This window comes from Nesoenas mayeri, assembly GCF_963082525.1.
Source record: "Nesoenas mayeri genome assembly, chromosome: 2".
NCBI classification, from domain to species: Eukaryota; Metazoa; Chordata; class Aves; order Columbiformes; family Columbidae; genus Nesoenas; species Nesoenas mayeri.
In genome coordinates this window covers 45,428,327-45,445,885 of record NC_137543.1, presented here as the reverse complement: position 1 = coordinate 45,445,885, position 17,559 = coordinate 45,428,327, and the positions used below count along the sequence as shown (strand labels likewise).

Sequence of the window (17,559 nt, the reverse complement as noted above, 5' to 3'; positions counted from 1 at the left end):
GGCTGCGAGACAGAGCACAGTGCTTGTGGGAGCCCAGGTAGGGTGGATGGCTGTGAGCTGGGCCCTGGTATACCGAGGCCAAGCGACTAAATCAAAAGAGCTGACAAGGAGAGGAAAGATGGAGAGGCAGAGCAAGCTATGAGGAGCTGGCTGTGGGGCTGCTGTGAAGACGCTGCAAACCTTTGCAAATAAATGTCCCTCTGCTTGGGCATTTGCATGCCACTAGCATTGTCAAAAAGAGTACCTGGGCACACTTGTTACCTGCCATTTTTGCTGGTAAAGACGTTGCTCCATATTCCGGCAGATTTGCAGAGCAAGTAATTAAAAACAAATAGCAAAACCTAAGCAGATCAAAACTCATCTCCTGGTCACTATGGCAACTGTGTGTTCACTGGCGGATTCAGTTCTACGTGCTCTGTCTGAATCTCAATGCCCTTGTCTCAGGGATGGTTTATGTTTGACAATGAGGAAGGCACAGTTTAGCTGAGTTTTTCAAGTCTGTCTTTTCTCCAGGGGCATTGAAGATAGCTACGTACACTAAATATTGGGCTGGGGGAATAGTCTGCTAACAGCATGTTTTCTTTAAGCTGAAAGCTGCTGACAGCTAAGCGAAATTTATACTCTTAGTCTGATGTTTGTTTATTTTAGTTCCAGAATTCCTTCACTCTCTGTAGTAAACTCAAAGTAAAAACTGCTAGGAAATGTGTTTTTTCCTTCCTCAAGGTATAGCAGCACTGGAATTTCCTCAGTGTCACCTTGAAGTAAGAGAGAATGGCTATGTGTAAAATTAATTCTTTTATTTCAGTACCAGGTTAATAGAAATGTATTTAACATGGAGACAAGTCTTTATTATTATTTATTGTATTTTTCAGGTGCTGCTAAATCCAGTCCAGCTTCTAAACCAGGATCAACACCTTCTCGCCCATCTTCAGCAAAAAAAGCTGCACCAAGCAGCTCAGCATCCAAATCAGATAAAGATTTGGAAACTCAAGTCATACAGCTCAGTGAACAGGTAAATTTGCTTTAGGCATAAAATTAGATGCATTCATTGTCACAGACAGGCATGAAATCTAATAATGCTCTCTGTTGAATGATGCTCTCCAGAATTATGAAGGGACAAAAGATTGAAATAGCTCAACTGGGAAGTAAAAAGTGATTTATTGTCAAAAATAACATCTGACAGTATGGCTGGTGCTTGCCAGTATTTTTAAAAAGTGATCTTAGGAGTGACAGGTAAGTCTTGCCAAAGTATGATGATTTTTATCAGATTTTAAAATGTATCTTTTATTTCACTTGGATAAGAAAAGTCCCAATATTGCCTTCGCTCTTCTGTATTACAAATTAGAAATAAATCATTTTGATGTGTCATGGAGAAAACAAGCCTGTTTGTAATACCAAGGTGTTAGAGATTTGCAGCTGATTGAGAGTAGCTCATTGCACTCTGCTTTCTGGAAGGAAGGCGTTAAGAAGGTAATATGCCTTTTTAATTTAAAAATGTGATCTACATTTTTGCGAATACTTAGTTATAAATAATTTTCCACAATATAATGAATAAAATTTCAGAATTTCTTTAATGTTAGAAATGTAAGAGCTTAACTTTCATTAATGCTATGGAGCTTTACACCCCTTTGTCATTCCTGGACATGCAAGAGTGTCTGCACTGGACATGAATAAGTATCTGCATCTGGCTCAAGACTGTGCTGTCAGAATGGTGTAAATGTCACTAGTATAAATGACAGGTGGTTCCTCTATTTGTCCTGGATGAGGGAAAATGGAAAGGAAAAAGCTCCTATTGTAGAGCCTGAGCCTACCTTCAGGAAAAAGTTGTTATTCTGGATCAAGTATGATTTTCCCCAATTAAGGGCTTTTCGATTTCAGACTGTCATTGACCTGAACAACAAAGATTTCCATTTGTTGAGGCACTGTTTGTATTCTTGGTTTCTTGTATTTGTAAATTCTTGGTTACTGTTAAGTACTTGAGGTGGTGGATGGGTAGCCACATCCCAAACACGACGTACTGCAGATTCAGTGTTAAATTCTGAGCAACAGAGAGCACAACAGGGTCCACCAGTCTTCCAAATGGGTTTGGATTGTTGCTGTGACAGAGAAGTTTTTAAATGTTGCACAAAGAATGGATGTATATTTTTTTTTTATTCTTTTTTTTTAATCAGTGTAAGAGTGGAGTTAGAACATCAGCTTAATGCAACTTTAAACTGTTACATTTGAACTCGGAAGTCAGAATGCGTTTGCTTCAGCAGGAAGAGTTGGTTGGGATCTGAACAACATAAAAATATTTGATCTTTACTAAAACAGGCAGCCCCTATCACATCTGCTGCTAATGTATTCCTAGCACTTTCCATGTGTGAAAAGCTTTATATACAAATAACCCTGAGGGAAAACTGATTCTTTCCCCCATTACCAAAGAGGGGAAATTTTGAGGATTTGGAAAGTTGATGTTTTAATAGCTAGTTTTAAGAGACCTCTTCTGTCTAGAATGGTCTGGAAGGTGCCTTTTTTTTGTTTGTTTGGTTTTTTTAATGCTGGCAACATTTGGTGTTTCATTTGCCACTAATGGTTACTTGTGCACCCTGGGCATCTAACACAAGCCAAAAAAGCTATGCTGCAAGCAGCTCTGAGCCAAGTTTTTCTGCCTCCCAGTCTGAACATGCTGGAAGAGCCAAATTGCCCATTTCTTACCACTCTCCAGCAACCAGGGAGGTGAGGGCAGCAGCCACTTTTACCCATTTGCTGTCTCGATTGTGAGTAAGAAATGTTCAATGGTGTCTGTGGACATCAAATTCCTGTAGCTGTAACAGATTTTTTTTCAGCCCTTTCATGGGTGGCAGCTGGGGGAGACTGAAAAATCTGAACTTCCATGCAATTTGTAGTGGAAAAATTTAAGTACTGGGGCTAGTCCATACACTATATTTGACCTCAACTTTGCTTAATGAGCTATTTGCAATAATCGTAAGCCATCCGTAACTTTTGCTAGTTTAACAGCTCCCAACAATATTAAAGTTTATCTTAAAATGGTCTTAGCTATTACTGTGGTCTGTGCTAGTAAATTGAACACTTCCAAGGAATGTGTCTGTGCATTGGAACTTGATTACCCATAGCATTAAAATGCTGAAGTGGTCCCTGCTGTGGCTTTGGTCTGTGCCAGCTCTAGTGCTCTCCCAAGGAGTCCGAGTGCAGTTAAGCAAACACAGACCATGGACCATTACATACGGGGAAGGGACCTTTACATATGGTGAATGGTCCCAGGAACCATTAACTGTACACTAGTAAACACAGTTTCTGAAAACAGCACCATCTGGGCTGTGTGTCTACAATTTGTGCTTAATGTCCAACCTGGCTCTGTGGTCCTGTGAGTATTCATACTACCAATAAGGACCATCAGAGAAAAGACCAGTTAGTAGGACCTGTTGCCTTTGCACCCATTGACTGGATTGCAGTGGGGTACTCATGGTCCAGAAACAGAGCTTGGAGCTCACATCCTCATAGAGGATTAGCCTTTTGGCATGTAAACAGAAGGAAAAAGTAGTATGTGGATGTGTTAATTACCTGAAGAAAAACAAATTAATGTGTCATAGACAAGTAGCTGATATGTAACTGAAGAAAAGCATATTTGGTTTGGTTATAACAGTGTTTATAGTGTAGTTATTAATAGTGGACTGTGTGCATATATGCATGGTTTAATGATTCTATTTCTTAAAACAGAATGAATGTATAGAATGAAAGCAGAAGAATGCCTTCATAGTAAGTAGGTTTAGAAGGGGAGACAGCCTGAGCTATTAGCTGCCAGTGTTTCAGCTGAAGTTCATTGTTTTCCCAAGCTCTAGCAAGCGCAGAGCAAGAGATCTGGAAGGAGTTACGTTCTTGTTCTGTCTGGATGCAGATGTTGCTCTCAAGGAATATGCTGCTGCAGATCCAGGAGACACGTCTTAAATGTGAGGTCTTCATCTATAGACTAAAATATTATAAACTCTTGTTCCCTGTCACTATACCTATTTTCATGAATAAATAGTTGATTTTAAGGTGACCAGTCATTGTATCAATCATAGATTCAAACTGTGAAGGGAAGACTTGGGTGTCATGCTTAGGCAGCTGGTCAGCAATGGGTTGGTACGTGAATGAGATGCTGACAGGTCAGTTCTGCTGTCTGACACCTCTGAGAGTGCAATCAAAGGTCAAAAAAACCATCGCTAGCTCAGCAGTTAGGGAAAAATGAACTGATGGGATTTAGTGGGCTGTCAAAGCGTTGTCTGAACTCTGCTGGTATCTGTACCAGTGGAGGAAATAAATTAGCTTGCAGTAGAACTGGCAACACAGAACTTTCTATTAAATTGTGTCAGTTCACTGAAATACAGTCTGATGCAATTTAATTTATTTAGCGTGTTTTATTTAGAAAATCCTTCATATAATTGCAGGCCTTAAAAATGTGGATGCTAATTTAGCTGTAATCTGGATGTGATTGGGGTCAGTGCATTCACTGTAACAGCTTCATCTCTCGTTATTTCTGTTGGTTGTTACACTACTGTCCTCTGAATTTGAGAGCCACTTACACGTGTTATCCTGATTCTGTATACCCCAATGGACAGCAATTTATGTGTTATGCTCCCACAAAATTGTGGTTTTTAATATATATGTGGTGTGTATATATAATATATGTATGTATAAAAATATATTGCAATATCTGTAATGATTTATATGAAGCCCAGTCATTAATAGCTATGTTGCCCATAAATTGTAGCAGTCCTAGTGGTGACATTGAGACTGATAGTATAGCTTGAAGACTCTTGTGAACAAGGCTGAAAAGAGAAAGATGGTTGGCATTTGAGAGAATTTGTTGATAGAAACAGTACGTCAATCAGAGCAGAAAGTCCATGGTGCAGGCAGTCGTGCCATCAGAGCAACAAAACACAGGCCTTTAACATCATGGCAAGTGGGGAGGCAGGAAAGAGGAGAGATGAAAAAACAACACAGGAGTGCTCACATTTGCAACTAGAGGACCTTTTAATTTCCTGACTAGACTGTTTCATGAAATCATAGAACGGTTTGAGTTGGAAGGGACCTTCAAAGGTCATCTAGTCCCACCCCGCCCTGCAGTGGGCTGGGACATCTGCAACTAGATCAGGTTGCTCAGAGCCCCATCCAGCCTGGCCTGGAATGTCTCCAGGGATGGGGCATCTACCACCTCTCTGGGCAACCTATGCCAGTGTTTCACCACCCTCAGTGTAAAAAATGTCTTCCTTGAATCTAGCCTGAATCTCCCCTCTTTTAGTTTAAAACCATTACCCCTTGTCCTATCACAACAGGCCCTGCTGGAAGAGTCTGTCCCCATCTTTCTTACAGGCTCCTTTTAAGTACTGAAAGGCCACAATAAAGTCTCCCCAGAGCCTTCTCTTCTCCAGGCTGAACAACCCCAGCTCTCCTATAGGAGAGGTATCCCATGATCATTTTTGTAGCCTCCTCTGGCCCCTCTCCAACAGGTCCATGTCTTTCCTGTGCTGAGAACTCCAGAGCTGGATATAGAACTCCAGGTGGGGTTTCCATTTGAGCTTTTCTTCTAGATTTGCGTATTTTTAGGCAAGGAGCTATTGTAGGTTTCCCAACAACTGCACATTAATCCAGGCAGAAGAATGCAAGTACTAAGATGAAAGTTTCATTAATTACCATTTCTTCTGGCAGCTTTGTTAGGAGACAAGTCTTAAGTAGCCTTGATTCCTGAAATGCTTCTTTGGGTTTCATTATAAAAGAGCACTGAGAAAACTGACCTTTAAGGATCAAGGTTAAGATGTATCCAAGAGGCATAATGCAGGAGCCTGATTTACTATTCTCTGTTGTGTAAGGTTCAATCTAGCACTTCAGGAAAAACAAAACAAAACAAAACACAAGTTTGTTTCATTTTATAAAGTTGAATATACATTGAAGATTGCTTAGCAAGCATAATTCAAGACTGACTTGTTTCATTGGTAGTGCCCCTCACAACTGATGTATCACATCTTCCTTTATATGCAGGTACATTCATTAAAACTTGCACTTGAAGGCGTGGAGAAGGAAAGGGATTTCTACTTCGGCAAATTAAGGGAGATTGAACTACTCTGCCAAGAACACGGAGGAGAGAATAATGACCTTGTCAATCGGCTAATGGAAGTCCTGTATGCTTCAGAAGAACACGTAAGTTCAAGCTTTATGTCTTTTATTTAGACAAAACAGCTTAATTTCATAAAAATTTATTAGCACAGCATTGAGTGATGTTCTATATTTAGGGAGAACTGTAGCAGCTAGGATTTCCATGCCTCCTCCACCATAAAGGAAGTTTACATTTGCAAACAACAGACTTTCATCAGCTTGGGAAAGGGATTCAGGAGGCTGGTTGCTTTTTGCCACTTTGGTGTAAATCTTGTATTCTAGGTTTGCTAAGTTGATCTGAAGGCTGAAAGGCTGTGTGTCACAATTTTAAATTAATTTCATATGGTTCTGGGCCTCAGTTTTGGTTTTTTTCATCTTCTGCCTTTCTGCATAAAGTCTTCATGTTAACATGCTGAAATTCACAGAAATTCTGACAGAGGTGCTATTCAATGTCTACAGCTGTGACCCTTCTCTAGCCCATGTGGCAGTGTTGTAATATGTGTGGTGCAGTTTGCCAAATACATAATTATATCTGCAGAAATAATGCTCTTTAGCATTTTTTTATCCTGTTGCTATAGGCAAAATTCTTCCTTGCGCAAACCAAATAATCCTCTATTACCAAAATTTCGGAAATGCATTGTCTGCAAGATTAAGCAAGAATGTCATTGCATCTTAGACTTAGCACTGTAGGCGCTGAACAAAGCAAGAAGCTGCAAAGGGTGCTGGTTAAATTCCTCAGATATGTTCAGGGATAATGATTCAGTGGAGATTTAGCTGAACTACTCCCATTTGTGCTAACTAAATCTCTGTGTGCACTGTGCTAGCGATTGACCCTTCAGGCTCCAGCAGACAATGGCTTTGGCTCTAGAGTGCATAAGCATCAACTTAATCTCTCGGCACCACTGGGGTACCATAGGCTCTTGTAGCTGTCCCAGAAAGCTGTTGCAGCAGTAAGACTTGAAATTTTACAGCAAAAGTAGTGCCAAAGCAACTACTAATTCACATGCTTTTCTAAAAAGGACTAGTAGAGCATAAATGAAAGTTGGGTGTGAGAGGGACACGAGCTTGCTGCTGACAGGGGCCACTGCTCAGATGAGAAGTGACAGGGGAAAGAGGATTTGTTCAGTGGTGCAGGGTGAGTGCTAGAGAGGAAAAGGAGGAGGAAAAACGTTGTTTTCACAGGAATAAACAATAAGACAAATTTGCCAGGCATGTGATAACAGGCTAAAAGAATTACAGATATATAGCGGTCAGAGAAAATGTCTTCTGGATTCAGGAACAGTGATTTATTTATAAGGCAAAGCCAGAAAAATCCCTTTTCTCCCCATACCCCTACCACATCTGTCCGCCTGTTGGCTTAAATAGCAAATGATTCCCCGACAAGGAATGTGTTGCTTTTCTTCCTGCAGTTTTCCTTGCTGGCAGAACACATTACAAAATGTTCTACTTAAGCCCACATCCCAGTGTTTTATCTGCTTCCTCCTTCCAAGCCTCTCTCTGTTGAAAGCATCATCCATGCCTGCTCATGAGCTACATACGACAACTGTGCCTTGATCTGAAACATGTTTGCAGTTGGAGGGCAGGGATGTAACTTCAGCAGGAGAGCACTTCTTCCCCAGAAAATAATATAGTGGCCATTCCTCATGCTTTTTGGCAGATGGACTTTATTTGCTGAGGAAAGACCCCAATGCTTTAGCACTAAACCAGACTGTGGTTCCCTTGCTGATGCAGATCCCGCCTACTTTTGGTTTTCAGACTTGCTGTCTCATTGCCCTGCTTTGCCCTTCACTTCTGTTTTTTCTCTCTGTAATGAATTTCTCCCAAGTTCAATGCAATACCTTGCAGCATTTTGCGAGTTAATCCCTTGGTGACAGCAGTTTGGCTTTCCCAATACTCAGATGTGAAATAGCCTCAATTCCCAAATCACAGGTGCAACACCGGTATTCCTTGTTTCTTGCTAATGAGTTCAGTGTAAATCCAGCTTAGATTTTTTATTTTAGTCTCTGTTTCAGGGTGTCTCAAGCATACAGAGACCAAGTGGGAAAAAAAATTCAGGATGATACTGTGGCCATGAGGCTTTTCTTCAGGAAGAGAATATGGGGTAATGCAGCTCACATAAGCTGCAAAAGTAACTCCTGACCAAAGCCTTGTGCTTCAGTATCATGACTGAAATTTCTTTTCAGTTCGTACTTCCATTAACTTTGAGACAGCAATCTCAAACTCTTCCTAGCTGTAATTTGACAGGCATCTACTGTATTCCACATGGCAGAGAGATTGTGTCCTATTTTTCATACCAACTGCTCTTATTCAGAGGGGACAATTTTCCATTTATACTTAGTTTTCTGTTACACTTAATTAAATCCTCCCAAAAGAAAACAAACAAACAAACAAACAAACAAATCTGGACAGCACTTTGTCATCACATCTCCCAGTAGCTCACAGGTCCCCCATGGACATTGTAGACTGTCAGGTGAATTCTGTGTAGAATGATTCAGAATGCAAGTATGGAGTTCCGTCCCCATGAAAAACATTCTGCAGAGGTTTGATTATTGTAGTTTTGCATTGAAGAGATTTTTATCAAGTTCATGTCATGGTAGAGTGTTGTTTGTTTTTTCAGAATTCCAAGTCATAGTGTAGTTTTAACATGTCACTCAATAAACTTCTGTTTTGTTTAATTCAATAAAGGCTAAATTTTTAAGACTGATTTTTTTTTGTTATTATTACAATTTTTTTGTTATTATTACAATTTTTTGTCTTGATTTTTGAGTTTTACAGCACAATTGCAATCCATTTGGGTTCCATAGTTTTGGAGGCTCCCTTTTCCTCTCCACTGTTATGGTTCTGTTTTAAATCTCATCATTATGCCTCTGCTTATGCAAGAGGGATGTTGCGTCTGCTAGTGCATTTAACATTTGGCTGATCAGTCTGTAATCCTTTGTAATTTTTAATCACAAATTGCTTATTTGTAATCCTACTTCTTCATCAAAAACATCAAAGTTGGCAGAGAACGGTGTTAAAAAAGGATATGTTTGGGAGATGGAGAGAAGTGGCCTCTGGTGCTGATGCTATGACTGCTGTAGACAGCAATGAGACCTCAAGAGTATGTCAAGCATTTGGTCATATGGTCTTATGCTAGGAGAGCTTCAGAATGATCAACCAGAAAAGGCTTTGTGTTGAGTTATGAAATCTGGAGCCATGTGGGTCTCGGCATAAAGCAAAAATGTAGGAAAGCTTTTGCTGTCCTACCTAGGCTGTTCTGCTTGAGTTCATGCAGAGGTTGGGTGCTTTGCTGCTGTTTGATCTGGCCGTTGCTCAGCTCAAGTTTCCAAAGCAACTGCTCAAAATGCAGTTGGGTTTTTATCTTTCTCCTCTAGCAGCTACCGCATCTGCTGCTGCTTTTGGAGCCCCCCACCAGGTGGTTTTCTTAAAGTCTAGCTCTTCATTCTACAAACACACCTGAATAGTTTGATGCAGGTGGATCAAAGGGTCGAAAGATAGCACCTCTCATTGTGGGAGACAGAGATGACCATGGTTGTGTGATCCAAGCCAGAAATAAATACTCTAAATAGATCTTGCACTACTTTCCTTATTAGGGGATGCTATTCAAGGAAATTCCACAGTCCCAAGGTAATTGGGCACAGTGACTCCTGTCTTTCCCATTTCATGTATTTATACAAGCTGTACATACTGAGAAGCACGTGTCCAAGTCTCAAAACAAGTTCTGAGGTAGTCACATCAGATTTGCCATTTCCATCAAAGGTAAGCCTGACAAGAGGAAGCCACCACTCTTCTTCAGAGCTGAAATTATGTTCCCAAGCCACTCCCTGTGGTTGAGGCTTTTCCTATTATATGCATGAGAGGACAGCATGTACGTGACCTATAAAATCTGCACGAGTGGGCTTTCTAATAGGTGTCTCTCATAAATGCTGCATACATAGAGCCTGTGGAATGGTTGCATTCCAGAGCAGGTCACCTCAACACATAAGGAGGGTCAGGTAGATGTGGTTAAGGGAATACAGCTCACTGGGGCTAAACAAGCTTCAGCGTTCTCACCCCTTAAGGCAGGGTCATGTTCTCACATCTGTCAACTTGTCTCCGTGAAACCCATTTTCTCTGCAAGTCTTGCACCCTTGCGGCCCATCACAGAAGTTGTGATTTTTAGATACTATGCAAAAAGCTGTTTTGATGTGGTGTACCTGCTCTATGCAATAAAGGCATTGTTCACCCCAAGGGGCCAGAAGGTGCTAAACTGCAGCTGTCCTGACTGACATGTGTGGCTGCTGCATGAAAATAGCACCGGAATGTTAAAGAGCTCGCTTTTGATTGGCATTTGGCTCTTTCTGTATGTGGTAAACACCTAATTGTTTCCAATGCATCAGTAAACATTAGGAACCTTATTCTCCCTTTTGTGCCCTTTAGAAATATGAATATTTTGTTACCAGAAGGGAATTTTCCTATTGCATAAACTGCTCTGAAGTATTATTCTGGGAAAACTCAAATTATAGCCTCCCTTTTAATTTTTGCCTCAAATTTGCGAAGCTGGCAGTATCCATTTGTTAAAGTTTGTTGTTCAAGCTGCTTGCTTCTAACAAAAATTGCCTGGAGCCGGGCGAGTTCTGCGGAGGTATCTACGCATCAGTGATGTTGCGTTTTGAATGGCAGCTCGGTCTCTTGGAAACGTGTTTTCCTTCAGAGAGCTGCCTATAGCGGAGCAGAATCACAGAATGTTAGGGATTGGAAGGGGCCTCGAAAGATGATCTAGTCCATTTCCCCCCACCCTGCACTACTAATGCAGGGCAGAGAGATGTGCAGGATCTTCTCGGTGAGCTGTGCTCCGGAAAACTGAAAAACACTCAAGAGAAAAGCTGTAAATGCAGCTGCGCTTAATGGGAATCCAGAAGTTAAAGCCCTAAGAGTCAGCCAGCCTTTTTGAGCTCTGTTACATCCAGGCCAACTCAAAATACTGGGTCTGTTGTCTCTAAATTGTTTGAAGCTGGTGTCACCTGCAGTGAGGGTCCAGCCTTCCTTTTGGTCAGGGATTCTTCTCGCAATGGCAATGTATATTCAGAGAGACAGCTCTGGAAATTACTGTGCATAATAATAGTTTGCAAAAGTTTAGGAAGTGTTTATAAGTAATTAGTGCTTTTAACAGTCACTCTGTAAATTGGTGAATACTGAGCTCAATTGTTTGTTTTTTTCAAAGAGAATGTTTTTGCAAGTCTCTGGTTATACTTTCTAGATACCGCTAAAAATCCCTGTTTTGGTAACCTTTGAATTCTGGTCTAGCATTGGCATATTATTTTAGGAAAGTAGTATATATGACCTCAAAAAAGAGGCTGAGTTTAATTTTTAAAGCAGGTGATAGCAAAAGTGTCGTGTCCATTTAGTGATCTAAATCTAGAGTGGAAACTACAGCAGACAGGTTCATAAATCCTTGGAAAAACTGAAAGTGGGAGGACATCAGGGTGCTATGATACAGTATCTAACTGTTGAGCAACTTGCTGTCTAGCTATTGAAAATGTTCACTTACCAGAACAATTAATACTCAGCTGTGTTGTAAACTGACACTTTTTATGCAGAAGTATCAGTACTGCATGTGCATTGATTAAAAGCAGAGTAAATATATCTTATTGTAATGTTACAAGATGCTGCTTTTCTCAGGTTACAACTCATTTTGTACCTATGTGCATGAAAAACTGAAGTTAAGCTTTAGGCTATGGCGAGCTCTGTGGGAAGGCAAGATGAGGTGAGAAATGCTTTCAGCTGAAGGATGTTTTGGGGTCTTTCTCCCCACAGGAGGGCCACACAGAAGAGCATGAAGGTGAAGAGCAAGTCCACGAACAGCCCCAGCAGCAGGAGGAGTACTGACTCACCCAGCGTCTCTGACAATTTTCGTTTTGTGTGAGAACTTTCTTCTGGAGAACAGAACATGTGTGGCCTCAAACTTGAAATCAGTTCACTCCCAGTCTGCCATTAACATTTCTGTACCATAGTGAGTGCCAGCCAACCACTGCATTCTGTACCCATACTTTGCCAAGATGCATTTGCAGACGTCTTCTTTCAGTGTATCTTCCCAAGAGGTTGTAGGGCTACATCACCTACTGTACATCACTGCAACTTCACCACTTGGCTGCTTGAGATTTGTTCTGCTCTTTAAAAATATATATATATATTTATTTTTTTTTTCTTTTTCGTCTTAAGTATGATACACTTGTAACTTGTTCTAACATATTTATATTGGCATTTTGTGTGGCAAGAAGTACCATACCACTAGCTGTGTCTCTCACTTTGTGGTGCTTTCGCGTTTTTTAGTACATCTGCCTCGGGGCATAAATTCAGTCAAACAATTGGAATAAAGGGATATGGTGGAAGTCATACTCAAGCCATAACAATGAGGTGTGTTGTGGAGGAAAATGGTCATGTTGCTCACGTTTATTCCTTTCCTGCCTTCACAAAATGGAAGGCAGAGCATCTGTTTCGCTAGGAGAGATTTAAACCCCTGTGTTAGAAAGTTTGTTAGAAAGCTGCATGGTATGTTTTTTGGCTTATTTCTGGAGGAACAGACATCCGTTTAGGTTTTTTGAAAACCCTCCCAGTTTCCTGACTAGTCAACAGACATTTCCCAGCTTTTCTTCCTTCCTGAGGAATCCAGTCCCAGGCTCCAGCTGCAGCTCTGCCCCCGCAGAGCTCAGTGCTGATGGAGGAGAGAAATCTCCTTGACATGCGTGTAGCTGCAGGACATGATCTCTGATGGCTTCCCACCCCGCAGAAGAGGACAAACTAGGCCAGCTTTTCTCCATCCTTCCCCTCTGCTGCCCCAGCCATACAGATATGGAAGACGAAAAATTTCCACTAGTGCAAAGCATGAGGAAAAACCAGCAACAGTGCTAGCCCTGAAAACCCCCAAAATCCCTGTAAGTGGGTGATGACCACCTGGTGGGTGGTGAGGCTGCTTCCGAAGCGCAGAGAGGCAGCGAGGAGTCCTTCTGGAGACAGAGCACACACGGGATGGGGACCAGGTGACCGAGGGGCACAGAGGCGGTTCTGCGCTTGGCTGCCCTTCCTCCGGCGAGGCCAGCACGGTGCAGAACCTGGAGATGTCTGCAGTGAGAGCGTTCCCTTCCAGCGTGGTCCCATCGCCCTGTTCTAAATGATGGTATTTTATAAACAGAGGTATCTTGAAGTGTGTAAAGCATTCCTTATTTTTCTTGTAAAACTGTGCATTGTAGTCTCTCTGAATATTTAATGCTTGGTATTCCTGGTCTCTCACTTGATTTTCTTAATTCTGGATTGTTATGTTGATTTAGCAGGTACGTGCAAGTCCCATCTCAACCGACAGTCCCTGCAAAGCTCAAAAGCCTATTGAACAGATAAATCATGTTAGACCTTCATGGGCTCCTAAAGCATAAGTTCTCAGCTTCTGCGTGCCCATGGAAAGGTTGTCAATTAATTAGCCCCCCAGCACACCCACACCCACCACACACACACACACACACACATGCAGTTTTCTGTTCCTGATCAATCTTTTGCAGCTAAGTGGCTCTTAGTTAAATGTGAGATCCCTGCTGTTTTGTTGCACCACAGACAATACATAAAATACTGTTAAGCATTAGAACAGGTATTTCCGGTTCCTTGATCACTCCCCCTGCTCAGCAGAAGAGTTTCTGGACCCTGTGGCTGCAGCTTTTCCATCCCTGCCTCCAGCATTGACCTCACTTCTCACCTGATGATGAAGTACAAGTGCTGCAGCCTGCAGGCCAGCAGTTCCCCATTTCAATTGGTTACAAATAAGGTCTGATTTACAAAAATGTGTATATCCCGAAATGAGTATTTCTGAGAATCGCCACAAATGGGGGAATTGTCATTTTCATTGTATTTGTGTTTATTAGAACATATGTACTTATTACAATTGTCATTGTAATAAACGGTAGTTCTTCATAATACTGTGGAACTGAAGAGCAGTTACTAATTTTTTCCAGTCTCCAGAATGTCCTTTAACCTGCATGGGATTTCTGATGGGGCAAGGAGTTTGGGATCAGGCTATCAATGTGATTTATTCAGCACCAGTCTCTGCTTACTGCAGTTCATCCTTCTGTGGATGCATGGAGAGAACTTGAAGAGAAAATGTTGTTCTAAAGGTGCAAATGGTTGGGTTGCAGAGCTCCCCAGAGAGTTCATAGCCAGGCTGTTGTGCCTCTCTCTTTTTCTGTCTTTGAAGCACATATAAAAAAGAATTAAAAGAGCTGAACTTAATTTCCTGAAAATTCCTTCTATCCTATTTCTGGTCTGAGGACCACAGCCCTCTCACCACTTGTATCAAGGGGGAAGCGATGGATGCAGCGAGCTGGGGCACTCAGGTACCTCTTGGGCACTAGAAATTTGGCTGTGCTGAAGGGAGAATGATGCTCTGAAAGGAGAAAGAGTTGTCCTTCTCACCCTCCGTGAGTAACCCATTATGGTTTTAATATGCATTTGTAATTACTTTTACTAAATAGCACACCATAAAGCTTTGGTTATATATTAAATGTAAACTGAAAGGAATGTAAACATATGTATTGTTAATTATAAATAGATAAGTAATGACATAATAGATACAAAAAGTCTTATTCAGATGTATCAGTCCTTTTACATTATCCACAAATTGTCGCATGGTAGAGTAGATTTTGTCTGAATATGTGAATAACTTGACTTGCGTTTATCTTTTTACATATTTAATAAAAAAATGTATGTTAAAATCTGTCTAGCTCTAGAGAGTATTCAAAATATTCTAAAATAATACTTTAATGGTTTAAGTACATATTTTTGTTTCACTAGTGACTGCATCTGGGAGCGGGAAGAAAAGAGGCAGCTACTTTTAGGAAAAGTTATTCTATGTGTGTAGCTAGTATCTGTTTCCCCAAGAGTTGGGCAACGGCATCACCTTCTACAACTCAAAAAAGCAAATGCATGTATGTGTCCGCGTAAAACCAGAGCATTCTTCTTTATGGTAAATGCTTTCTGGTTTCAGAGTACTACATCTCTTGTTGTATCTCAGTTTTGATACAGCAAAAGCAAAACTCATGGCAGACAGAAGGTGAAGAGAGTACTGTGCAAGGGCTCTGAAGCTCCCAGTGGAATGGCCAAGTATTCAGGATTGAATCTTCAGTGCAATACCTAAAGGCCACCTACATTCTCCAAGGAGACCTTACCATGGCCCTTAAGTACTTAAAAGGGGCCTATAAGAAAGATGGGGACAGACTTTTCAGCAGGGCCTGCTGCAATAGGACAAGGGGTGATGGTTTTAAGCTAGAAGAGGGGAGATTGAGGCTAGACATGAGGAAGAACTTTTTCACAATGAGGGTGGTGAAACACTGGCACAGGTTGCCCAGAGAGGTGGGAGATGCCCCATCCCTGGAGACATTCCAGGCCAGGCTGGATGGGGCTTTGAGCAACCTGATCTAGTTGAAGATGTCCCTGCTCATTGCAGGGGGTTGGACTAGATGGCCTTTGAAGGTCCCTTCCAACCCAAACTATTCTATGATTTTACACTAAAATACTTGTATTTAGGAAGAAAAGGGAGAAATGTCCTTGTAATTCTGATCTTTTGCAGCATGACCAGTGTTGCTGCAGTAGTTTCTTGCTAATTCTCCAGGGCTTTGAGCCTTGGATCAGGACCACTTTCTGCCAGGGGCTGAAGGTACCTGTTTGTGTGCCACCACAGAGAGGTCAGCCTGGGTTGCCCTGCTGCTCCAAGGAGGGCTGAGGCTGAGCCAGAGCCACTGCCCAGCCCTGGATAGGGCAGGTTTTTTTGTAGAGGTGGAAGGATGAAGCCGGGACCAGAGAAGCCCATTTCCAACCCAGACACTCAAACCTGAGAGAGCAGTGCTAGTTTCCAGAATGGTTAGACTAGGCTTGGAAGGGACCCCTGGAGATCATCTAGTCCAACCCACCTGCTAAAGCAGGTTCACCAGAGCAGATCACACAGGAATGTGTCCAAGTGGGATTGAATGTCTCCAGAGAGGGAGACTCCACAGCCTCTCTGGGCAGCCTGTTCCAGTGCTCTGGCACTCTCAAAGTAGTTTTCTCTCCATATTAAAATGGAACCTCCTGTGCTTCAGTCTGTGCCCGTTGCCCTATATCCTGCCACTGGGCACCACTGAAAGGAGTCTGGTCCCATCCTCTTGACACCCCCTCCTTGAGATATTTATAAACATTGATGAGATCCCCTCAGCCTTCTCCAGGCTGAACAGGCCCAGGTCTCTGAGTCTCTACTCATAAGAAAGGTGCTCTTTTTATATGACTAGGGAGGAGACGTGTCTTTGGGCATGTCATTGAGCAAATGCTCAACAGCATAAGAAAAGTTGTAAATATATTTTCTAGTTCAAGTAGTTGAAAACTTTCTGCAACAGTGTCGTGACCAAAAAAAAGAGTTGCTAGACATTTTCATACCACTATCTGACTTCACAAATAAATCTGTGATCATACCGCCCTATGAACAAAGCATTTTTATTCCTATTCATTGAAACAGTCACCATCCAAGATGGTTAACAATTCAATATATACACTGTGCAATACATGATCTGGTTTTATACTTGTTTTCATAGAGATTGTAGTGACAAATTGCTTTAAAAAGGAAAAAGAAAGTTATTTGCCATGTCTTCATATAGGATGTTGAAAAGCTGGCTGGAGCTTAGTTTCCTTTAAAAGTGATACTATATTTCTCTTCAGGAAGGTACAAGTGCAGGCAGGTTGTGGCAGTTCAAGTTTTATAATTTCATTAAATGAAATATTGCAAAATACTCCATTACAGTGCATCAAATTGTGCTGCTTCTGTGACCCTTATTTCCAACTGTTCCATAAATAAGTGCAAGACAGAAGGAAAAAGGAAGCCTGTCCATGGAGTTCCTCCAGAACAACCACATTCAATTCAGAGGTATTTTGGGGTTTTATTTTATTTTAATTATATTGTTTGTCAGAACTTTTAATTAATGGGTTAAATATAAACTGTTGAAATAGGTAAGACTTTTGTGGCAGTGTATCTGATATCTGTTGTAGTATTTAACTTCATCAAACACTGAGATTGCTGGGTGCATGCCTACCTCAAATTTGTCATTGCCCCTCGAACACAGAAACTGCCATTTTTAGCATTAAATTGAAGCTGTTCGTGAAGATATGACTAGTTGGTACTCAGCTGAAAATGTTAATAGGAGCTACTGATGTAAGGGTATGTTAACTGGGGAAAAAATTATCGGGCCAGTGATAAAGCCAGAGGAAGAGTCTAAGGAAAAAAAGGTGAACTTAAGGCTCAGCAGGTTTAAAAATGACCCTTCTGCCTTGCTTCTGGCAGGTGAGATAGTTAACTAGTTAATAAACGTGCCAGTCCGTCAGTCACATCCCTCTGTGCAAGAAATGTAATATAAAGCTTACCCTGGGGAATGTGGACAG

The 17,559-nt window shown here is 41.4% G+C and overlaps 1 protein-coding gene across 4 annotated transcripts in view; it reads left to right on the top strand.

Moving 5' to 3' along the window:
- Positions 1-14,627, top strand: part of MAPRE2 (microtubule associated protein RP/EB family member 2) — a 95,165-nt gene extending 80,538 nt beyond the window's left edge. For all 4 annotated transcript variants that reach the window (XM_080340455.1, XM_080340454.1, XM_080340456.1 and 1 more), the window contains 3 exons: positions 873-1,012; positions 6,022-6,180; positions 11,932-14,627. In XM_080340455.1, coding sequence (XP_080196581.1) covers positions 873-1,012; positions 6,022-6,180; positions 11,932-12,003 — 371 coding nt within the window. In that variant the 3' untranslated portion in view covers positions 12,004-14,627. The remainder of the gene's footprint in view (positions 1-872; positions 1,013-6,021; positions 6,181-11,931) is intronic.
- The last annotated feature ends 2,932 nt before the right edge of the window (positions 14,628-17,559 follow it).